This window comes from Rousettus aegyptiacus, unplaced genomic scaffold (genome assembly GCF_014176215.1).
Source record: "Rousettus aegyptiacus isolate mRouAeg1 unplaced genomic scaffold, mRouAeg1.p scaffold_m13_p_3, whole genome shotgun sequence".
NCBI lineage: Eukaryota > Metazoa > Chordata > Mammalia > Chiroptera > Pteropodidae > Rousettus > Rousettus aegyptiacus.
Window position 1 is genome coordinate 115,434,973 of NW_023416306.1, and position 23,820 is coordinate 115,458,792.

The 23,820-nt window shown below is 49.9% G+C and overlaps 1 protein-coding gene and 1 non-coding gene across 2 annotated transcripts; one reads left to right on the forward strand and one right to left on the reverse strand.

Annotated features, from left to right (window-relative positions):
- Positions 1–588: 588 nt before the first annotated feature.
- On the reverse strand, positions 589–695 carry LOC118601058. The gene has a single exon (XR_004950161.1). It is a non-coding gene; the product is annotated as a U6 spliceosomal RNA (small nuclear RNA).
- Positions 696–5,845: 5,150 nt separating this feature from the next.
- On the forward strand, positions 5,846–22,511 carry TYRO3 (TYRO3 protein tyrosine kinase). Its single transcript, XM_016152275.2, has 19 exons — positions 5,846–6,175; positions 7,944–8,127; positions 8,319–8,419; positions 9,165–9,335; positions 10,813–10,899; positions 11,635–11,750; positions 13,281–13,458; positions 14,143–14,288; positions 14,816–14,960; positions 15,341–15,470; positions 15,553–15,653; positions 15,934–16,029; positions 16,370–16,450; positions 16,912–17,004; positions 17,435–17,556; positions 17,981–18,090; positions 18,279–18,438; positions 18,621–18,757; positions 21,043–22,511. Exons 1-19 carry the CDS (start codon positions 6,052–6,054, stop codon positions 21,431–21,433), a joined length of 2,673 nt encoding a protein of 890 aa, XP_016007761.2. The 5' UTR covers positions 5,846–6,051; the 3' UTR covers positions 21,434–22,511.
- The last annotated feature ends 1,309 nt before the right edge of the window (positions 22,512–23,820 follow it).

The following is a 23,820-nucleotide window of genomic DNA, read 5'->3' on the forward strand; positions in this document are numbered from 1 at the left end:
ATTATTAGGTGAAAGGTTGATGAGGACTTTGTATAGATGGATCACTAAATATGGGACCACGGGACATAATGTGCCTCCTGCTATGATAAAATTGGAAGTACAAAACACTTTCTCAGAAGGCTTCATGCAAAGAAACAACCTGAATCTAGCCAAGCATCTAGATCTAACAATCAATCTTCAGGAAGAATGGGTAGTGGAGGAACATGTTAAATGATAGCACAAGGATACAATTAACCAAATCTAGATTGTAGGAATTCTACAAATGACCCAATTTCTGCGATGAATTTCATGTCCAAGGGAGATTTAAAACTCTATAAGAGATAATCAATTAAATATGTTGTCTTTGTTTGTATCCTGATTCAAACATACCCACTGTAAAAAGACATTTTTTGAGACTCTCGGGTAGAACTAAACACAAACTAGGTATAATATGATTTTATGGATTTTAAAAAATTTATTCATTTTTACAGTTTTTATGGTGACATTGGTTAATGAAATCCAGTTAAGTTTCAGTTGTACACTTTAACAGTAAGGCATATATGTATTTATACTGCGTGTTCACTTCCCATAGTTAGATTTCTTTCTGTCAAAAATATGGAACGCTTCATGAATTTGCATGCTATTCTTGCACAGGTGCTATGCTAATCTTCTCTGTATCATTCCAATTTTAGTATATATGCTACCAAAGTGAGGATGATTTTATGGATTTTTAAAAAATTTATTGGGTAAGGATGTGTATGGTTTTTTTTGGGGGGGGGTATGTATGTGTTTTAGATTTATAGAAAAATCGCAAATAGAGTTTCCATTTACCCCCAAGCATAATTTCCCCTGTTGTTAACATCTAACATTAATATGGTACATTTTTTTGAACTAATGAATCAATATTGACACATTATTAGTAACTAAAACCCATACTTTATTAAGATATCCTCACCTTTTCCTTAATGTCCTTTTTCTGTTCCATTGAGGATACCACATTACATCTAGTTGTCATGTCTCCTTAGGCTCCTCTTGGCTGTGACAGTTTTGTAGACTTTGGTTTTCAATGACTTGGACAGTTTAGAGTAGTATTGGCAGGGTATTTTGTAGAATGTCCCTCTGTTGGGGTTTGCCTGATGTTTTTCTCATGATTGGACTGGGATCACAGTTATTTGGGAGGAAGACCACAGAGCTAAAATGCCATTTTTATCATATCGTATTAAGGGGAGCTACTATCAACATGACTTAACCACTGTTGATGTTAACTTTAATCACCTGGCTTATGTAATGTTTGTCAGATCTTCCCACTGTAAAGTTACTTTTTTTTGTTAAACGCCTACAGCACCTGGTATTCCTAAGTGGTCTCCCATCCAAGTACTAACCAGGCCTGACCCCGCTTAGTTTATGAAATAGATGAGATTGGGCATGTTCAGAGTGGCATGGCCATAGATTGTAAAGTTACTTTTTTCCCCGTTTTCCATTCTGTCTTCTTTGGAAAGTAGTCACTTTGCACAACCTATGCTAGCATGAAGGTTGTGCGCCCCCTCCTTGAGAGTGAAGTATCTACATAAATTATTTGCAATTCTTCTGCATGGGAGATTTATCTATGCTCCCCATTAATTTATTTATTCAAATATATATTTGACCCTTTGACATACCCCAGCACTGTGTGTGTGTGTATGGGTTTTTTGTTTTTGTTTTTGAGCACTTCCTTAGTTTCTGGTACTACCTGATGCCCTAAGCCGTATATTTACTGCTCCAATCCTAGAATTAGCCATTTCTCCAAGGACTCTTGGTTCCTTTTATTGGAAAGTGGTATTAGAAACCAAGATTTAGGTGCTAGGTATGCTCATTGCCACTGGGCTGTCTTGCTTTTAGGTCCTTCTCAGCTGAAAAAGGAAATATATGAGTATTCTGTTATATATATGCACATCTATAAATATTTCTATATTTATAAAATTTGAATCTATATATGGATGAGTTTTTTTAAAATGTGTTACAGGACATGGTTCTATAGTGTAGTGGTTAGCACATCTGCTTCACAAGCAGAAGGTCCCGAATTCTATGGCCATGCCACCTAAACAAGCCTGATGTCTGATATTGGAAGCTAAGCAGGGCCAGGCCTGGTTATAATACTTGGATGGGAGACCACTTAAGAAGACCAGGTGCTGTAGGCACACAAAAAAAGTCTGCTATAGATACATAGTATAATATTTACAGCTAAAATTAATTTTATGGCTAAGATTTGCTTGTAAAAATTTCAGCAAAACAACAAAAAAATAGAACAGTGGAATACAATTGGGCAAGGTAATCACTGAAGTAGCATGATAGGTACATTGAGGATTCATCATTATACTATTCTCCCTATTTGTGTATATGTTTAAAATAGTCCATAATAAACGTTTTTATAAAAATAATGCCAGAAAAGCCTCACTTACCAGGCTGCAGTGAAACAGGATCAAGTCAAAAAGAAAAAATACAAACAACTAAATACAGGGCATTCAGATCCCCACTCCCCCCCCCCCACACACACACAGTTACACATGAAACTCTTCTTAGGGCCATCCCTAGGTGAAATTTTGAAAAGGACAATTTTTTTCTTCCACATATTTGGATCCATCTGCTGTTTCAGAAACCCCAAACTTATTGTTCTCTTCCCATTTCCTAAACCTGCTTTTGGGGGAAAATCCAATCATTTGAAAGTCCCCTGTCACTGTAAGTCAAAGTGTAGTTTCTCTTAGGAATATACCTTTCTTCTGCATCTTTTGCTAGGCAAGGAGTGGCATTGTTTTGGCTTAGGAATTTCAGGCAAGGAATATTTAGCAGTTGCAGGACAGCAACAGTTCCCAGAGCGCCTGGCATCACACCTGTAGGTAGTTTCCCTCCAAGCCCCACATGCATAGATTTTCTGGCTTCTCTAAGGTGATGAGGAACAGAGTCTTTGGCCTGCCCCATTCCTTAAGTGTAACTTCCCAACTCTCACCTCTTTAACCAGTAGTTGGGAAAGAATAGGTTCTTGGTCACATGGCCAAGGAGATTGCCACGGCTTCTCCTTGTTTCCTTCTTGGTCCTCCACACCCACCCAGAGGGGCTGGAGGAGGAGGTCATAACTCTGAAAATGCTGAAGTAGCTGCTTTCTGAGACTGCTGGAAGTTGCTATCAGAGTGTTCAGTTACTATGGGAAGATAGTTTTTATTTCCAGGTTTGTTTTTGCCTTCCTCTGGCCTCTTTGGGCAGTCCTGGGCCATAAAAGGTAGGGAATGGGCAGATACTTAATTCACCTGAGTAGGGAGATGTCAGGGTCTAACTTAGCTCTATCCATAATAAGGGACTGCTGCTGGCCCTTCCTTCCTCTCCCCTGCAGGCCCTTCTTACTCCCTAGGGATAGATCATAGCCGGCTCTGGTTCTGTTCTAAGGACAGGAACTCCTGGGACAGCTGCTTCTGCATTAGGTCAAATATATTTCCTGTTGATATGATTAGTTCCCTTCGAAGCAATCAGTTTATGAAAGAAAGGGAGATTTTTGCAGGCATGTATTTGCATAAGGAGCCAACCTCCTCCAGTCACACACACACACACACGCACGCGCGCGCGCACACACACACACACACACACACACACTCTTTCTCCCTATCCACCCACAAAGTGTCAGTCACATTTAGAGTTTGCACAAATGCACACCCTCCCTCATACATCACAATGCACACCCTCTCACCCACCTACATCCTCTCCTGCAAAATCACACCTGCTTGTATACCCTTGAAGCATGTTCCTATACCTTGCCCAGAGAGAGAGAGAGGGAGAAAGATGGGGGAGATAGGTAAGAAGAATGGGTAGTGAGGGCTCGGGAAGGCAAGCACCCAATGTAGGAGCTAGAAACTCAGAGAATTAGGACCCCATAGTCCCCCTACCCTCCAAGTAAAAATACTAAGAATTGAGAGAGATTTAGAAGCAGGAGTAGAGGAAGCAGGAACTCAGGGTTCCTGACCCCACGTGGAAAGTGTGCAGCTACAGGGTGACAGTGATATGCCTCAGGTCTGCAGCTGAGTTAGGAAGTTTGTCAAGACTCTGAGTGGAAAAGGCAGCGGCATCCTTGGGTTGGGATTCTTTGTCAGAGTTCAGGAAATGATGGGGAAGAAATGGGGGAGTAAAGGAAGTAGAAGGCTAGGTTTGGGCTCTGGGTTCAACATCCTCTTGGAGGGGTCTTTCCAATGTCAGCCAAAGACAGTAAGGGGAGGCTTCCTTTCACTGGAAACTTGAAGTCCCCTTCAGAGATTAGAGTGGGAGAGAGAGCCTTGAGGAATGACAAGTGTTCAAGCCACATTGCCACAGTAGCAGCCCTTGCAAATCTGGCTTCAGCCCAATACTATTGTCTGTCTGCCCTGATCCGACTCAGCCCAAGGTCAGAAGCTATGGATTCTGGAAGAGAGCAAGTTTTCTTCCTTTAGGAAAGCGTCCTAGAGCCAACCTATGGTGCCCCTCCCCCCCCCAAAAAAAAATTTGACAAAGTGCTGAGCTAAACCAGTGACTCCAGGACCTGCCATCCAACTCTTGACAGCGCTTCCAGAGTCTTTTCCTGTGCTGCCACCTGGGGGCGCCCCCAGCTGGATCTGAGGATGCTGCCAGCACTGCTGTTTGTTGTTTTTATCATTAGTATAATTAATAAACAATCGCTGATGGGGCCAAGTTTAGGAAGAGGCAGGCCCCTGTTGCTCAGAAAGAGAATCCCTGGAAAGATCCAGTGAAGCTACAGGGAACAGAGTGTTGAGTGGCTTGTCCTGCCTTCTAATCCGGGACTTCTGGGAAGGGCTCTCTGGAGTAGGCTCTAGTGGCTAGGTAGAGGCCTGGGCAAGGGGAGGAGAACTCTTGGTAGGCTGGATTTGGAACCAGCTCTGCATCTCCCTGACAGGATGTTCGTGGGCACAACCACCCCAGTGATTACTGGTTGTGGGATAGGCCAAGCTCTGAGGCAATTATTCATTCAATTTAACAGGCCTATTTATTTATGGAGTCCCTACTATGTGCAAGGTGCTCTACTAATACTAGCTAATGTTTTATTAGATATTGTGATGATAAAGCCAACTTTTACACCATGTCCTAGGAAATGGGGGGTAGAAGGAGAGGAAGTAACTAGGAAGAATGACAACCCCAAAACACATGGGCCACTGGGCTTTGGCCTATGTAGTGTAGTAGTAGGATAGCAGATAAAACCCGAGGGTTACCAAGAAGAGCTTGGAAAACTCAAGACTCAAGGCCCAAGGTCTTGGAGAAAAAGGGGTAGGCAATGGAGCACAAACATGGAAAATTTGGGTGATAGGCTCCAGAAAGAGGCACGAATGGGTGCAGATAGTGGGGGAGTTCTGAGTCGGGACAATATGGGGCGGGGGGAGGGGAGGTGGGTGGCTGATGGTTGTAAGTGTCTAGGGGATTGAGATGGTTTATATCCTGTGAGGCGGGTACTGGGTTTCGGGATCAGTCTGGACAAAAGTTGGGATGTGGTAGAGGCCTCTAGCGATGTTTTGAGGGAAGGATCTGGAGTGTTGGGTTTGAAAAGATTCTGGAGTATATTTCGGAAAAGGAGGGGCGTGGCTGGGATGTCCATCCAGGGGACGGAGCCAGATCCTCTGTCGGCTTTGGGGTAGCTGGGGTAGGGGGTGCTGGCTAGGGCCAGGGAGGTATGTGGATAGGGATCGACTGGAGGCCAGAGGCCAGGCTGGCAACGGCGGGGTTGGCGCTTGGAGCAAGCCGCCCGGGGCTCCGCGGGGGGGCGGTACGAGCTCGAGCTGCGGGCGGGAGGGCTGGGGAGGAGGCGGCGGCACCGAGAAGAACATGAATCAGCGGCGGCGGCGACGGCTGTGGAGGAAGCGCGGTGGCCCAGGAGCGGCCCCAGGGACCCTGCGCTGCTGACGGCGGCCGCCGCAACTCGCAGCCGGCGCGGGTCTCGGAGGCACGGGCCCCAGCACCGCCCCCCGGCCCGGCCCCCGCCCCTCCCGCAGCCCTCCTCTCTCCTCCTTCCTCCCTCCTCCGTAGTCGCTCGCGGGCCGGGCTCGGCATGGTTCGGCGTCGCCGCGGATGGCGCTGAGGCGGAGCATGGGGCGGTCGGGGCTCCCGCCGCTGTTGCTGCCGCCGCCGCCGCCGCCGCTGCTGCTGCTGGCGGGTCTGGCTGCTCTTCTGCTCCCGGAGTCCGTGGCTGCAGGTATGGGCTGGCCGGGGAGGTGGCGGAAAGCGGGGGCTGCAGAGGGTCGTGGCCGGGGTCGGAGCCCAGGGACAGCCGCCAAGCGAGCCCCGGGCCTGGGCGGGCCAGAGATTTGAGTAGGGGGACTAAAGCTCGGAGGCCGAGGTTTAGGGGCTGGAAGATGGGGCGCAGCGGTGTGTTCGCTGCCGGATCTTGGGGTCCCCACCCCCAACTTTCTCGCGTCCGGGGCTCTTTTGGCAGGGTGGGAAGAAAAGAGTGGGGCTGTGGGCTGAGTGGTCAGTGGGGGGTGTTTGGGACTGGATTTTCCCGCCTCGATGTTCCCAGTTGTTTGCTCTCCCCTCCGAGTCCTGGGGACCCCATTCTGCCGTCCCCCCACACAAAACTACCTCTCAGAAACAACAGAGACTGAGGCTGAGCACCCAAGAGGCACCATTTAGGTACAGGGACTGTGATGCCCGGTCACAGAAAACATCTGGGTATATATACTCTAGTTCCTGTGCCCACTCAGAGCTTCCTGAAGCAAGCAGTGTTGGAGACGATGGGCTGGGGCACTGTTTCTAGTCTTTGTGGGGGTTTGCCTTGTGTTCCCACATACCCACATAACCACTGAGGCATTTGCTAGTCACAGGAGTGCTTCTTGCTGCACCCTGGATCTTCAGGTTCACACTACACACCCCTGGGACTCCAGGGTGTGTGTGGGGTGTAAGGCTATCCCTCCTTGCCCTGTGACTGATCCTGAGAGGGTGAAGGGAGTTAGGAAGAAACACACAGGCCAGAGCAGCAGGCACTGAGCTGGCACCTCCTCTTGAGAGAGCACTCCTTGCTGTATCAGCCTTTAGGGAAGGGAAGGGAAAGAGTGACAAGTATGTGTGTCTAAGGATCAGAGAGCTCAAGATTTGCCTAGTGTCACACAGCAAATGGCAAGAAGCAGGACTGGATTTCAGCTATGTGGATAGTTCACCTGCTCTTACCTGCTTAAAATCATGCCAGGAAACCAAGAGAGGTGTGCACGCGCGCGCGTGTGTGTGTGTGTGTATGCGTGTGTATGCGTGCAGAGGGTAGTGTTCAGAGGGTGGCTTCTGTTGATGTGACAGTAACTCAGGGGTCTTGGGCTCCGTGTTCAGGGCCCCTCCTCTTCCTTCTACCTCCTACCTTCCTAGCACCCGCCCCTGCACACATTCAGGTATTAATAGAGCCGGCGGCTGCCAGGAAGGCTGCCATGTGTTTGATCTGACGTGGTTTTGCAGCCATATGTTCTCCACTTCAGGAGAGCACCCCCTCCTTCCTTTCCTCAGCCTTTCATTTGCCTGGGTAAGGTGCAGGGGAGTGCCAACAGCAGTGCAGGTCTGGGCTGACACCTTGGGAAGAGAGCTGGCTGCCTATTGCATGGGCTGGATACAGCAGTTATTGCCAGGGCAGTACCTGCCCCCTGTGTATGAGAATGCCCTACTGTTTCAGCCTGGCTTGCCTTCTTTTTGGTTGAACTTAACATTGCCCAGCAGGACGGTATGGGTAAGAGGTCACTTCTTTAGAACTGGGGGAAAGTTGGCAGTGGCAGAAATGGTGCATGAAGAGCTTGTCATGCCACTTCCCACAGTCCAAGTCTAAGCTACCTTCCCTTCTACACTGTCTTGCCTCTGCTTCCTTGGCCATTGGCTGAGAATGAGCCCTCTGACACAAAGGCTAAGTTCTAGAAGGGGATGGGGGATATTTCCAGAGACAGGGGACCTCTCAAGCTAACGGATGAATTTTCCTTCTCACCTTACAGGCCTGAAGCTCATGGGAGCCCCGGTGAAGCTGACAGTGTCTCAGGGGCAGCCGGTGAAGCTCAACTGCAGTGTGGAGGGGATGGAGGATCCTGAGATACAGTGGGTGAAGGATGGGGCTGTGGTCCAGAGTGTGGATCAGGTGTATATCTCCGTCAGTGATCAGCACTGGATCGGCTTCCTCAGGTGCAGGACTGTGGGGAAAGGTGTGAGGTGCCGTTCTGGGGACATTGGGAGCTGGGGGCAATGCTATTGCCCACAAGTCTGTGCTTTCTTATTTGGCAACCTGTGGGAACTTCCAGAAGTGGGGGCAGGCTGAACCCATTGAGTCTGCCCAGCAGAGCTGCCCTCTTAACCTTGACATCTTGTTTCCACAGCCTGAAGTCAGTGGAGCGCTCTGATGCCGGCCGGTACTGGTGCCAGGTGGAAGATGGGGGTGAAACCGAGACCTCCCAGCCAGTGTGGCTCACAGTAGAAGGTGAGGAGGCATGTGGGCATGTTGGCTGCCTGCTGGTGACCACACCTCTGGAGACGAAAACTCAGTGAAAGAAAGCTGCCTCACCGCCCTCTGGGGCCTGGTTAAACCAGGCTCCAGGCCCACCCCAGACACCAGAAGACCATATTCACTGGAGTCTGGGTATTTGAAAACCAAGAGGGCAACTAGGACCCACAACCTATGTCATGCAGTCAGTTTCAGTTTTCTGAGCAACAGGCCTCAAGCACCCATCTGGTCTGGACCCTGTTCTGCCAAATGGCCAGACCAGGAGGGAGAGAAGGGGGAGGGGAGGAAGGCTCTGCAGCTGTGGGAGCTCAGAACTGTTCAGCCCAGGAAAACAAAGTGACTAAGAAAGTAACAAAGGGCTCTGAACTGGATTTGAAGCCTGCTCACAGAACTCTGCTAAAGCTCCCGCCCACTTCTCCTCCCTTTTTGCCCTTCCCTCAGCTCCTCACCCTTTACCCCCTCCCTTGCTCCCAGAAGAGCTGTTAGAGCAGGTCTGGCAAGGGAGGATCTGCTCTGCCCAAAAGGACAGCATAAAGGATACTCCTAAGGGAACCAAACAAGAGCTCTCCCTTCAAGCTAGGTGCCTGTTCTGCAGTTACCCCAATCATAAGGGCCTGTGGGATCTTCTGCAGAGAGGGCTTCAAATGGTAGCAAACTTGTGGTTTGGACAGTTGGAGACAGAGATGGCAAGGCTCACTCCCTACCTCCTTTTTCTCCCTAGGTGTGCCATTTTTCACTGTGGAGCCAAAAGATCTGGCAGTGCTACCCAATGCTCCTTTCCAACTGTCTTGTGAGGCTGTGGGTCCCCCTGAACCTGTTACTATTATCTGGTGGAGAGGAGGCACGAAGGTTGGGGGACCTGCTCCCTCTCCTTCTGTTTTAAATGTAACAGGTGAGCAGCCTCTGGAGGGGTCTTTGAGCAGGGGTAGTGTGGCTGGCAGAGTTCAAATCTGCTTAAAAAACACTGCTATTGTGTGTCCAGAACAAACCCTGGTGCCTGGGTATATGAACTGCATCATTGCTAAGCTCATTAATCAGGTGTGCTAGGCTGGCTGGGTGGAATGATTAGTGGTGATCCTGCTGTGTATGCTTAAGGAGGATGCTGGAGCCTCATTCCCTTATTCAGTAGTGCAGGCTGTGTACAGCTAGCCCTGGGAGATGAATTGGGTGGGACCAGGGGCACCCATCCCCCCCACCCCCTCAAGGGATGGAGCCAGGAAGCAGCCCACGCAGAGCTAGGAGGAGTGTCTGGCAGACTTGCCTAGAAAACGAGAGGCTCAGGCTGCAGAGTAGGAAATGGCAGGGGGAAGGAAAGCAAGAAGGGGAGCCCATCACAAAGATACAGGGTCTTCTCTCCTAATGGCCTTTGTATGGTTTTCCCAAACAGCTATATCTGTATACCTACTCACAGTTAGACCTAAAGTAGCCATGCCCGCATACCCATCTGGACCCCAGAATCCTCAGGCAGGTACCTCACATGCTTGTTGAGGCTGTCTTATCTGTGAAACAAAGTTAATGTTTCTGTCCAGGTTTGAACTGTTCAAAAAAGACTGTTGTCTGAGCTTGGTCTCGTGTACTGGAAGGTGGGAGGGATGGGCTCTAATCTGCCAAGTCCCCTAGCAATATGAATTTTGAGAAGAGGCAGGACCTCTTGGAAATGAGGGGAGGTCCTGTTCAAGAGGCCCTGGGTTGGAGCAGATTAGAAGGGAAGTTGGGTTCGGTTCTCTCCAGATGTGCGGTTCTCTCCAGATGTGCGTGGTTGGGACCCTCAGGCAGCCAGCCTGATAATCACTCACTGAACTACTTCACACACCACGTGCTAGGTACCATGGGGGATAGAAGGAATACAAAAGAAATAGAAGCCACCTGTCCAGCCCCCAAAGAATTAGTATAATTGGAGGACAAGATACATGCATAAGGAGCTGAAAACTATTGCAAGGCAAAGAATCTGTAAATACAACAATGATATGGCACAGAGCAAATAGAGAAGGGCTCTGGAATGTATGATAAAGGAGTGACCAGAAAAGGGAGGCAGCTTTGTGCTGTCTTCAGGAAATGGGATTGAGGTGGGAGGAATGGTATAGCATTTCTCAAATGCTTACTATGTACCATGCACTTTACATCATTTGGTTCTCATGGTGCTTCCATTTGGGAGATGAGAAGACAGAGCCCCAGTTCTGGGATTTATATCTAGGCCCATAGACTCCAAAATCCCTGTTCATTCTGCTGTACCCCACTGCCTAGCCCCTCCCTTGGCCAGAGATGACTTCTAGGATATTCAGATCTGGAGCCTAAGTATCTGCCTTCCCCAATACCAGACTGAGTGGGAGTTGCTGCTTGGGGGGCTGACAGAGGTTTTCTGGCCCCAGGGGTGACCCAGAGCACTGTGTTCTCCTGTGAAGCTCACAACCTGAAAGGCCTTGCCTCTTCTCGCCCAGCCACGGTTCGTCTTCAAGGTAGGAGGATTGGCGGGAGGTTTGATAGGTGAAGCAGGGGCGTTCTCAGTATGCTGTCCAGCATTGGGTAAAGGCAGAATCATTTGGTGTTCCAGTTCCCCTTGGCCCTGCTGGGATCTGAGGGATGAGGGGTTAATTGGCGTAGCTCCATTCCTAGTGGGAGCACCTGAGACCCTGCTGTGGCTGAGATGAAAATAGAAACCTGACGTCACAGCAGATTTCCCATCACGAAGCAGAGCCCTTGGGAGGGAGGGGGAGAGGGAGCCAGCAGGAGATGGTCAAGGCTCATGCCCAACCTTGCTTCCGCCAGCCCCTGTGGAGGGAATGGGGGAGGGAAAAACAGCCTGGCAGGATGATAGAGGAGACCCAAAGGGTTAGTGTGCACAGAGGGAGAGAAGGAGGAACAGAGAGAGAGCCATTGTTTGGAGGAATGGACTGTGGTTGCAGGGACTTCCTTTTGTTTGTATCTCCCAAGGGCAAGGTGCTGTCCCCCCATATACCCCACTATCTTATCCCTTTCCTTGGTCAGACAGGGCCCCAGATTCAGGAAGAGGCAACCCCTCTCTACAACCTAGGCACTGCTGGCTATGAGCAGCCGTCTCTATCTGGTTACTTGGCGTGAATAATGCTGTGGTCCTGGGGTTGGGGGCGGGGGTCAGACCTTCTGCTCCCTCCTCTTATATTCTTTCTGGACACTGAACTTCAGGGCACTGACTTTTAAGTCCCCATCCATAGCACTGCCTGCAGCCCCCTTCAACATCACAGTGACAAAGCTCTCCAGCAGCAATGCTAGTGTGGCCTGGACACCTGGTTCTGATGGCCGAGCCATGCTTCAATCCTGTACAGTTCAGGTAAGCTAAGAGGGTGGGACAGGCTCTCCTGAACATGTTTGTTGTGGCTGCCTCAGTGGCACTTTTTGTACAGTAGTATCACATTTGTGAAGAGTTGCCTGTGGGGCTTGGTCTCCAGCTCTATTCAGGTGTCGTTCCCTTACCAGGAACAGCCCAGGATACTGCCCCTTATCATAGGATGCTCTGGCAACCAAGTGACTATGTAGGTTGCCTCAAACCCATGCATTCTTCAGGCTGGAAAGCAGATAAGTAGAGCAGATTTTTGCATGTCTAGAAGAGATTTTATTATGCTGTCAAAAACCCAAACCTTTGATTTACTTGCACTCTCAAGCCCTGCTCCCTGACTTATGCCAAGGAGAACAAGGGGACTAGAAGGGATTCTAAACTCCAGAGAGTGAAAAACCTGGGTAAGGTGAAACTAAAAAAAAGAGATGATGCAAGCGTATTCATTTACATGTGTTTACTCGAAAGATATTTAATGAGCACCTTTGAAACTGTTCTAGGCAGTTCCCCCAGGCAGGAGAGGCCCCTGCTCTGGGCTCCACCATTTACAGTAACCCACTCAGGCCCTTCTTTTACTGTACCGCTGGGCAAGGAATCTGCAGGACCAAAGGGACATGCCTATCCAGATCATGAGGAAAACACCTCCTCCCAAACTCTCTACAACCATTATACTACATCATACTCCAGATACTCAGGATCTCTTGTATTATGGAAAGTCTGGTTCCAGGCCTGTGTGGGCCTCTTGCCTGGTCCATCTTTGGGAGAGTGTGGTATATGCATTTCTATGTCCAGAGGGCAGCTTTTGTGGGGTATTGGTATGCTGGCAGCATTTCCACACCTGTGCATGTGACAGCCTTCATAGTACAGATCCTTGTGGTATCATATTCTGGCTTGGGAGTTCAAGGATTTGGAGGATTATAAATGCAAACCTGACCTTTCAGGTTATTATGAAGTTTTATTTGTCAATATATTAAGATGAGAAATATTTAATAATTTGTTAGCTGGCTTATAGCATTTAAATATTTAGCTATATGGTACATGGATCTCCACTTGTACTCTTGTCCTGGGCTCCCAAAATGTAAGGTAAAGGCCTGATTTATGGTGCCCCTAGGCTCCCAGTTACTCTGCCCTTGAGAAGCACTGAGACTATGCTATCTGGTATGTAAATAGTTACAATAAATGCTAGCTATAACTACTCTGAGTTATTCACCAAGCACGAAAGGGCATGAGTTTTCTGGAGTAGTTTAGAAAGGCTTTCACAGAGAAAGTAGTATTTGTGTTGAGTCTTAAAGGATGATTTGGACTTTGCTAGGAAGAGCAGTCATTCTAAGCAAAGAGAACAGCATTTGCAAAGGCATGGAGGTGTGGAACCTGGTGTGTCATTGGAATGGGGCCAATGGGAGGGGATAGATTGCAAGTGTTTGCTGATACACTTAGGAAGAATTGGTTCAAGCCTCTCCACCCCATACCCATACCTATCCCATCTTCCATCTCCCTATACATCATTAATTTTCTGCTTTTCTGTAGGTAACGCAGGCACCAGGAGGCTGGGAGGTCCTGGCTGTCGTGGTCCCTGTGCCACCTTTTACCTGCCTTCTCCGGGACCTGGCACCTGCCACTAACTATAGCCTCAGGGTGCGCTGTGCCAACGCCTTGGGGCCTTCTCCATATGCTGACTGGGTACCCTTTCGGACAAAGGGTCTAGGTAAGGGACTTACAGAACAAAGTGTCTGGAAAGGGCCGGAGCAGGGGAAGGGGCCATGTTGGCTCCAGCTCTGAACGAGTTGACTAGGAGTGGACATGACCTGAAAGGGAGCTTTATGCATCATTTGGCGAACACTTACTGGATGCCTACGGCATACTCATGAACTAGATAAATCAGCCTCTTTCCCATGCAGCTCTCTGGTTCTAGTCGGTGGAGCAGATAAGCAAAGTAGAAAATATTAGGAAGTACAGTAACGGGTGTACCCAGAAGGGTCAGGAATACTCCCATAAACAGTTCTGATTGCTAAGGAAGGAGCCATGTTTAGGGGAAAATCACCTCAGGAAGAGGGCACAGTGAATTCAAAGACCTCAGGGCGGGAACTTGCTTGGAGTTCTCTAGCAATTGCAAAGAGGCTGGGAGGACTGTGAGAGGGGAGTAGTGAAGGATGTGGCTGAGGCAGTCACCAGGGCGATGAAGAGCAACACTGCCTAGCAAGGATACTGCCATTGCTCAGCCCTGCCTCCCCAGGACATGGGTGAGCACAGTCAGAACTGGGAGGCAAACTCTTCCTCCACCTGTTGCCCTCTGAGCTGTTTAGTTCTTGGGAGTTGGTTCCAAAAGCCTGCATGGGATAGTGATGGTGGAAAGGGCAGGGCTCTTAGCAACTTTCTCTCTTTGGTACAGCCCCAGCCAGCGCTCCCCAGAACCTCCATGCCATCTATACAGACTCAGGCCTCATCCTGGAATGGGAAGAAGTGATCCCTGAGGGCCCTTTGGAAGGCCCCCTGGGACCCTATAAACTGTCCTGGGTTCAAGACAACGGAACCCAGGTAAGGAGAGACAGAAGAAGCCTCCACTCTCTAGGTATACCAGTCACCCTGCAGGGCTCAAAGGCCTTTAGAGCTTCAGAATGGCTGTCCTTGGGCCTGGGGGCCTAGGTAGGCTGGGCCTCCTACCACCCCAGGGAGTCCACTCCTCTCCCCTTCCCTTTTAGGCTGCTCTCCTTATTGGATTATGTCTCCTGTTAGGATTGCATCCAGTGGCCACTTTGTATGTAAAGCAGGAAACACATTTCTGCACAAGCTGGGGAAGGGCACAGATAAGGCTCTCTTATCCTCAGCCCAGTTCGCTCCCATCCCCCACTTCTGCAGTCCGGGACTGAGCCTTGTTTGTGTTCAGGAAAGGCCCCTGCAGCCCGGAGCAGGAATGTGATAACTCCCATCAGGTTGTGTTCCTGCAACCTCTGAACCAGCAGTGTCCCTGGGCTCCCGTGTTCCTAGCTTTTTCTACCTTTGGGCCCCAGCTGGAAGCCTTTCCCTCAGATTCAATGTGGGATGGGGGCTTTTCCTGGCTGCAGGGTGAGCTGATAGTGGAGGGGACCCAGGCCAACTTGACGGTCTGGGATCCCCAGAAGGACCTGACTGTACGTGTGTGCGTCTCCAATGCAGCTGGCTATGGGCCCTGGAGTCAGCCACTGGTGGTCTCTTCTCATGACCACGCAGGTGAGGCCTACAGAGGGTGACAACAGGGGATTGGGGCTTTCGAGGGCACCCTGTACTGGTGGGAGGAGGCTGGCAGCACTTTCCCTCCTAATAGTCCCAAAGAGTCAAGCAGTTGAGGCTAGGGTTGATATTTAAACTATATCTCATTCTCCTTCCCCTGCCCCAGACTAGAATAGAAATCCCTGATTGTGCCATAGGTCTCAGTAGCCAGGACCTGTCACTGACAGGGTAAGAGGTCTCAGGTCTTTCTTTGGAGCTTCTTTCCACTCGGGATCTTAATTGGCTTAGGGGAGTCCCCTGACCAGGCCAGATGGCTGTTGTCAGAAAATTGTAAAGGGACTCCTTGATGTCAGCCTACCTCATGCACCTGTCTCCCACAGGCCAGCAGGGCTCTCCCCACAGCCGCACATCCTGGGTGCCTGCGGTCCTGGGTGTGCTGACAGCCCTGGTGACAGCTGCTGCTTTGGCCCTCATCCTGCTTCGAAAGAGGCGGAAGGAGACACGATTTGGGTAAGGGGTAGGGACACGGAGGGAGAGGCCAGTGGTGACTAAAGACCTTGGAGCTAACTCCACATATTGGGTCTCCCTTTAGGCAAGCTTTTGACAGTGTCATGGCCAGAGGGGAGCCAGCTGTTCACTTCCGGGCAGCCCGGTCCTTCAATCGGGAAAGACCTGAGCGCATTGAGGCCACATGTGAGTGGTGGGAAATCATAGAGGGAAAAAATGGGCTATCTTGTGCCCCTACCTGCATTCTTTTTACTAATTTAATAATATGACCAATATGTCTGAAACTTGACGAGTCCCAAGCACACAGAATGGAATAGACACACAGACCTACCCTTGTAGAGGTTGCTGTCTTAGCTGTGGGAGAGCTAAACTAAACTCATCTGTGCTGTGTGTGGAGTCTGGGGTAGAAGGCAGGCTGGGTTTTAGATCAGGAACCAGAGGGGTCCCTTTCCTTTCTCACCAACAGTGGACAGCTTGGGCATCAGTGATGAATTGAAGGACAAACTGGAGGATGTGCTCATCCCAGAGCAGCAGTTCACCCTGGGCCGGATGTTGGGCAAAGGTATGTGGGGCTGTGCGGGGACTGGCATGAGTAGAGTTTGTCGTGTTTGGGTGTGTTTGGTTGCTTCCATCACTTTGAGGGTGTGGATTTGGGTCAGCTCCTATAAACAGGATATGCTTATAGATTCCTGAGTTTTAGGGTGCTTGGGGGGTTGGTAGATGGGGACCAGGAGGGCTGAGGAGTCACTCCCAGCATACTTTGCTTTGGCTATGGATGAGGGAGACTCCTGCAATAGCCCAGAGTCTAATGATTTTGTGTGCCCATGGAGAGTCACCTGGGAGGGAATGGGGTCTAAGACGGGAGGGCGAGGGGACTCACCATCATTTGGATTGGTTTATAGGAGAGTTTGGTTCAGTGCGAGAGGCCCAGTTAAAGCAGGAGGATGGCTCCTTCATGAAAGTGGCTGTAAAGATGCTAAAAGGTGAGTGGAGAGTAGTTGATATGGCATGAGGGCATCTCTTGGGAGGGTGAAAGGGGGGACTGATCCTGAAGCAGGCTCTGCTTGGCCCCTAGACTTTTCAAGAAGAGTTAGTTAGCACTAACTGGGATGCCACGTGGATTATTCATAGGCATGAACCCACATACATTTGTGCCCCAGCCTCTGCTCTCTGGTGTCAGCAGTGACTGTCCTGGCCTTACTCAAGGTGATTAAAGCTATGGTTGTCTAAGTTGCTTGGCTGTTCAAACTAAAGGGAAGGCATTAGCAAGTGGAGAAATTGTTGGATAGCACCACTCCTATAGCAGGATTTCTCCTGCTTATGGCCAGACTGTGTCCTGGCCTCCCTAGGAAGCCCAGGACACATGAGGGACAAAGCCTAGGAATCTTGGGTCAGAATTGGGGGTGCATCTTCCTCATTTCTCCCTCCTGTCCTTTTCTCCCAGCTGACATCATTGCCTCAAGTGACATTGAAGAGTTCCTCAGGGAAGCAGCTTGCATGAAGGAGTTTGATCACCCACACGTGGCCAAGCTTATTGGTGAGCCCCTTCCTGGAGGAGGAAGATATAAAATAGGGCTAAAACTGTGTTCCCCCCAAGGCGGGATGGCAGCCTGTGGGAGTGAAATTTAGACTTACCTGGTGAACAAGCAGATGGCAAAATAGCCAGGGGCATCCTGGCTGAAATCAGACTCCAGATAGAGAGTTTGTTTTACAATCTCTGCTGCACATGAAGACTGCTCGTATGAACAGAGGAGAGAGAAGGGTGGGGATGGACAGAGAAGATGCTCCAAAGATCTTGGCGGCCAGCGTTCTTCTTGGGGAGGTCACCAGGCCAATGTGGAACTTAGGGGGGAAAAGTAGCAGAGCCAGGGCTAGAGGTAGGACCCAGCAGGTGAGGGGCTCATGTATACACCTGAGCCAGTTTTTGACATTTATGTGCCCTGTTCCTTATTCTCCCTTGTTCTCAGGGGTGAGCCTCCGGAGCAGGGCCAAAGGCCGTCTCCCCATCCCCATGGTTATCCTGCCTTTCATGAAGCACGGGGACCTGCACGCCTTCCTACTTGCTTCCCGGATTGGGGAGAACCCCTTTGTGAGTGCCTGGGGTGGAAGCAGCCAGGAATTGGAAAGGGACAAAGACCCTGGGAGAGAGGTTGTTTGGGTGGGTGGGGAGGGCCAATTGAGCTGGTTGGGAGAGGCGGGCTCTGAGTCTGACTTTCCTTATGCTAGCAGGCTTCCTTTTCCCTCATAAGAAAGACCCTGCTAGGAATTTTAGGCTGGGCAAGGGGCCTTTCTGGAAGAAGAGACCTGTGAAGTAAGTCCCAGATTGGGGGACTCTTGACTCCAGGGCGCTCTGGAAGATTTGCCAAAGCTTCCTTGCCTTGGGGAGCCCCTTTATTCCTTTCCTTTCAGTGATTCCAAGAACAGCCTTTAGGCTTTCTGATCAGGAAACCCCATTTATCCTGTCCTGGCTGGGTGGACAGACCCGGCTTGAGCTTGCTCTATCTGCCCACCAGAACCTGCCCCTGCAGACCCTGATCCGGTTCATGGTGGACATCGCCTGTGGCATGGAATACCTGAGTTCCCGGAACTTTATCCACCGAGACCTAGCTGCTCGGAATTGCATGTATGTGAATTCTGGTGGGGAGGTTGGGGGTGGAAGGGAGTGGCTAGTGCCAGGAAGAGGTAGGTGCCTGATGTTCAGCTTGTGCCTGGGGCAGTATCTGCTATGTGAGGGGACAGCTCAGGAGCAAAGATGCTCTGGCTTTAGTAAGGCTGCCAGCCTTACTAAGTATCCTCCAACATCCATCACAGGCTGGCAGAAGACATGACAGTGTGTGTGGCTGACTTTGGACTCTCCCGGAAGATCTATAGTGGGGACTACTATCGTCAGGGCTGTGCTTCCAAATTGCCCGTCAAGTGGCTGGCCCTGGAGAGCCTGGCTGACAACCTTTATACTGTGCACAGTGATGTGGTGAGCATGGTGACACAAGGCTCCGGTAACGCAAGTGTTGTGGACTAGTTTGTGGGTGGACCTTTAGGATTTTTACTGTACTCTGGGCCTTGGCTGCCTTGTACGAGGCCCCAGAACCTCAGGGCACTGCCTGGTTCAGGAAGCCTATTGACACCTCTCTTCTGACCTCAATTCTGTCCCAGTGGGCCTTTGGGGTGACCATGTGGGAGATCATGACCCGTGGGCAGACGCCATATGCTGGCATCGAGAATGCTGAGATTTACAACTACCTCATCGGCGGGAACCGCCTGAAACAGCCTCTGGATTGTATGGAGGACTTGTAAGTGCCCTGGGAAGGGAATTCTGGGAGGAAACAGGAATTTGGGGTTTCAGCTGATGGCTACCACAATGGCTGCTGGGCCAGTGGCAGCTCAGAACCTTGATTTGACTTTTTTTTTTTTTTTTAGAAATGTCCTTGTCATTTCTTAGAGGGAAGATTGACCTTCACCCAAACTTCCTCTTCATCCAACCTCCCCGTTTTCTTTCTCTCCCCTCCCCCTTTTCTATCCCATATTTTCTTGCTGCAGTCTTTTCCTGTTACTCTTATTTTCTCTAGTTTCCAGGGGGGAACCAGGAGCCATGAGGGCAGAAGTTATAGGAATGGGCAACAGTGCAGATTTCCCTCCCCACCCCCGCTCCTGCTCAGTCTCCAGCTAGTCAAAGAAAACCTCCTGGGCTGAGCTCTCCCTCCCCCTAAGAGGGCTGCACAGGGGCATGGAAAAAACTGCTGCTCCATCACATTCCTCGCTTGACAAGGAGGGGGCGCTGGGGGCGGGAGGTTGGGTTCCTTTCTTGTCTTGGCCTCCTCTTGAGGAAGGAGAGGGACCTAACATAACAAACTGAGACCCTGGGGAGAGGGAACTGCCTTCTTTCCTTTCAGGAAGTCTGGAGTTCTCAAGAGTGGGGAGGGTGGTGATACACCTACTACTTCACAGGGGAGTGTCATGAACCCCTTGTGACTAGAAGACAGTATCACTAACATTAGCTGGGAATTTTATGGGCATTCTTTCAGGAAATCCTCCTCTAACTCTACGAGGAAAAGGCTATTATTATCCGTATTTTGTAGATGAGGAACTGGGATTAAAGAGGTTAAGTAACATGACCAATGTCACACAGCTATTAAGTGGATGAATTGATGACTCTGGATGACTAGATCCCCTGTCATTTTAGAATATGTGCTTCTTAACCATTTCGCCAACTGTAATTTGTCTGTTCTAGTGTTATTCTCCCACCCCAAGCAAGCCAGAGTCTCCCTGGGCCCTCAGAGGGCCTTTTCACTAGTACCAGTGGGAAGGAGTTTACCGTGAGCCAGGGAAGGAATCTGTTCCCTGTTTCTTGCTGTGGGGTTGGACCTCCAGAAGTGTAAGAATGTAGACAGGTAGAAGAAGGCTTAGCCGGAAAGGTGGGGTTGTCTTTCTCCAAGGCAGTAGGTTCTAAGTGCCCCGAGCCTGGACTCTGGGTAAGAGGGAACTCTCGAGTGCACAAACTAGGCCCTACCACTTCTATTCATTCAGCATAGCTCAGGGCATGGCAGGGGCAGGAAGCTCAGGTCTCCCTTTGGCTACAGCCTGCCTGGGCCTCTGGAGTTACAGAAACTCTTCTAGGCAGTGGGGACCAATCCCTGGCTTAGTCTCCCAGGCTGAAGCTAGTGTTGTCAATAGGGGGTGGGCGGATGCTGGCCTCCCAGCAGGCAGCCTGGTGGACTGGCGCCAACTGGCTCCTAGCACAGCCTTGACAATGTATCTCAGGCTGGCCACAGACACATGGCCCCAGACCATTCCCACGGCCTACTTGATATCTGGCACGATTCTGCCCATCGTTGGGGGCCTCTGTCAGAAGTGCTGGTGTAGGGGAAAGTGTTTGGAGCTTTTATTATGGGCACAGGCAAGAGAGTCGGACATTTGCTCTCTCAGAGTAAGTCTGGTCTCAGCCCCTTCCCATTAGTTCTTTTTTTTTTTTTCCCCCTCAGCCTGAGACATTTCTTGGGAACAGGATAAGACCTCAAGGAATCTGTAAGGCTTCTGAAATTGTATATCAAAAGTGTTTCTGCCAGGGGAAGAAGGCTAGAAGCTTCTCCCAGATTCTCAAAGGTGCCCATGAACAAAGAGGATTTAAGACTGAGTGGGTGAGGATTTAGGACAAAGGGTGGATGCTGAAATCCACATTCCAGGCTGTGCTCTGCAAGAAAAAAACACTCCTAGTACCCCCTCCCAAAACAGCAGAGGAGGGAAGCTGGAGCTAAACCACCTGGCATCAAACTGCAGCTTTATCACTTTCTACCTGTGTGACCCAAGTCAAGGTTCTTAAATTCTCTGTGCCTCAGTTTCCATGTAGGTGAAATAGGGATCACTTATTTTATAGGATTATTGTGAGCATTAAATAATAAACGTAAAATACTTAGAAGAGTGCCTGACACATAGTAAGCCCTATACATGAGTGTGTTAAATAAAATATTTTAAATCCTAGTTCCATGTGATAAAGGGGCATCTACTTTTGAGGGAAGAACCATCCTTTCCCTTCCTTTTGGCTCCTCACTACCTCCCCTCACCCTTCTGCCTGCCGCAGGTATGAGCTCATGTACCAGTGCTGGAGCACCGACCCCAAGCAGCGCCCAAGCTTCACATGCCTGCGAATGGAGCTGGAGAACATCCTGGGCCACCTGTCTGTGCTGTCCACCAGCCGGGACCCTTTGTACATCAACCTGGAGAGAGCCGAGGAGTCTGCTGAGGGAAGCAGGCTGGAGCTGCCTAGTGGGGACCAGGCCAGTGGTGGGGTTGAGGATAGCAGTAGCATGGGGGCAGTAGGGGGCATCCCCAGTGACTATCGGTACATCCTCAGCCCTGGAGGGCTAGCTGAGCGGCCCGGGCAGGAGGAGCAGCAGCCAGGAAGCCCCCTCAACGAAGCCCAGAGGCTGCTACTGCTGCAGCAAGGGCTACTGCCCCACAGTAGCTGTTAGCCCACAGGCAGAGGGCATCTGGGGCCATGAGGCTGGCCCTGCTGGCTGCCATGCTGGCTGACCTCACCCTGTCTGACCCCAGCCCAGGCAGCAAGGCGTGGAGGCTCCTGTGGTAGTCTTCCCAAGCTGTGCTGGAAGCCTGGACTGACCAAATCGCCCAATCCCAGTTCTTCCTGCAGCCACTCTGTGGCCAGCCTGGCATCAGTTCAGGCCTTGGCTGGGTGGAGGTGGGCCAGGCCTGGTTGTCTAAACCCAGGCAGCTGGCAGAAGGGGGTGGTTATGTTTCCATGGTTACCATGGGTATGGAGAGGAGTTGGGGAGAGTACATCCAGCCCTGTGGGCCCCTACTCTCCCGGCTGAGCTGCCCCTATTGCTTCAGTGCATGCACTGAGGGGTCTCTGGCCTGGGGGCCCAGCTGTGTCCATACTTGGGTTTAAATGCCCAGGTTTGCCTCACCTCACAAAGAGATGCCCTTGTATTCCCCCTTTAGGTGAGAGTCGGCAAGGGGTTGGTACAGTCAGGACCTAAGCCCTGTGGTAGGAGGCAGTGGAACACTCAGGTCTGAATCGTCATTACTTTCCTGATTACCCATCCCGCCTAGGCCAGGAGTAAAGTGCAGCTGACCAGGTCACCATGAGGCATGCTGGATTACCACAGGTTACCATTTGCCCAGCTTCTAAAGGCAATGCCCTGAGCCTGGCTAGAGGAAGGAGTGCAGTAGGGCTTGCCTGGGGATGAATGAGGCCAGAGAGGAGTCCAGGAGCCCCTCTTTTCGTCCTCTTATAGTATGTCTGAGCATGCTACCAACTCCCGAAATATCCTAAGACTAACAAAGGCAGCTGTGTTTGAGCCCAATCCTTTCTTGCAGTGTCCCTTAGTTCCAACTTTCCCTCTAACTGGAGTCCCAGGCCTCTGGAGAAGAGAGAAAACAGGTCTGATGGCTGGTGTGGGGGAGGGGAAGTTCTGGAGTCAGGACTCCAGCCCTGGCTGGGGGAGTGCATGGGGTGGGCCCTTGCTGTTAGGAATATTTCCAAACCATCAGATGCTGTTTAAAAGCAGAAATAAAATTGAACCCAAGGCTTTGTCTTTTTACTCCCTACTCCCCCACCCCCACCCCCCCACTCCTCACCCCCGCCTCCCCGCCCATGAAGCATCTCTGCATAGAGAAAAGTCTGGAAAGATGCACCAAAATGTTAACAGCTGTTATCTTTACATGATGTAGTTAAGGAGAATTTTTCCTTTGTACTTTCCAAGTTTTCTGCATTGAGCACAAAATATTTTTGTAATTAGAGAAGACCCCAAAGAATCTTATATTAATAATAATGCACAGTCATTGCAAATAATGAGGAAGATGCAGAAAATCATTTTTTAAATGCCCAATACCTGTATCCTACCACCTAGAGATAACCACCATTGACCTTTTGAAAAGGCAGATGTTTTGAAAGAGTTCTTTACCTTAGAACAAGGACACAGAAACTGCTTTGGCTGTCTCCTACCCCTCTATCAGACTTTCCTTCTATCATTGGGTGTGGAGACTTTGTTCTCACCTTTACACCTTCCAGGAGCCAGTAGAAATTCTGGGAAGATTTGGGCAAAGAGAATGGTGAGCCTCCTGAGGATTAGAAATAGCATGAAGTTCGCCTCTAATTATTTCCACCTGAAAATTTTAGTTTAGAAAGCTTTGAGCAAGCTCATGGGAACGTGCAGCAGGAAGTGTGAGAAACAGGCTCAGCTCTGTGTTGAGGGGTGTGGGAAGACTGGGTGGTACACAGGTATTGCAGTGCTTGCTGGCTGAGAGCAATGGAATGGGCGGGTGCTTCTGAAAGCAAATATCCTGAAAAACCTGTTGCTAGTGCCCCAGACTCTAGTTCCCACGTGGATCATGAGCCCTGAACTGTCTGCTAGGAAAGTGGCTTTCAGAATGTTTTCCTGCTGTGATTAGCTTTAACTGCAGGTAATGATTATCTGTGCGGTGTTTGGAAATTATTGATTGAAAAGACTTTTACTCTCAATTGTCCATTAATGGTCTCCTATTACGTACCAAGCCCTGTGCCTAGCACTTCATATATATTATATCATTTAATACACAGAGCACTCCTATAAAGCGGGAATATAATTATCATTCTCCAGTAGGACAGAAATGCAAAGTAACTTGCCCAAGGTTACATAGCTAATCACTGGTAGATCCAGGCTGGAAACCCACGTCAGAATGCAGAACCTGTACATCTCCTTCTCTTCTCATCACTCCACAGAGAGTACCCTGAAACTATTGTGATCATGTCATCTTTTGGGTGAATGTAGTCAGTAGTCAATTTAAAATGCAAGGGAGTTCTGACATGAGTGTGTGGGAGTTAACTATCGGTAATTAAATCAGTGTAGGTAGTTTT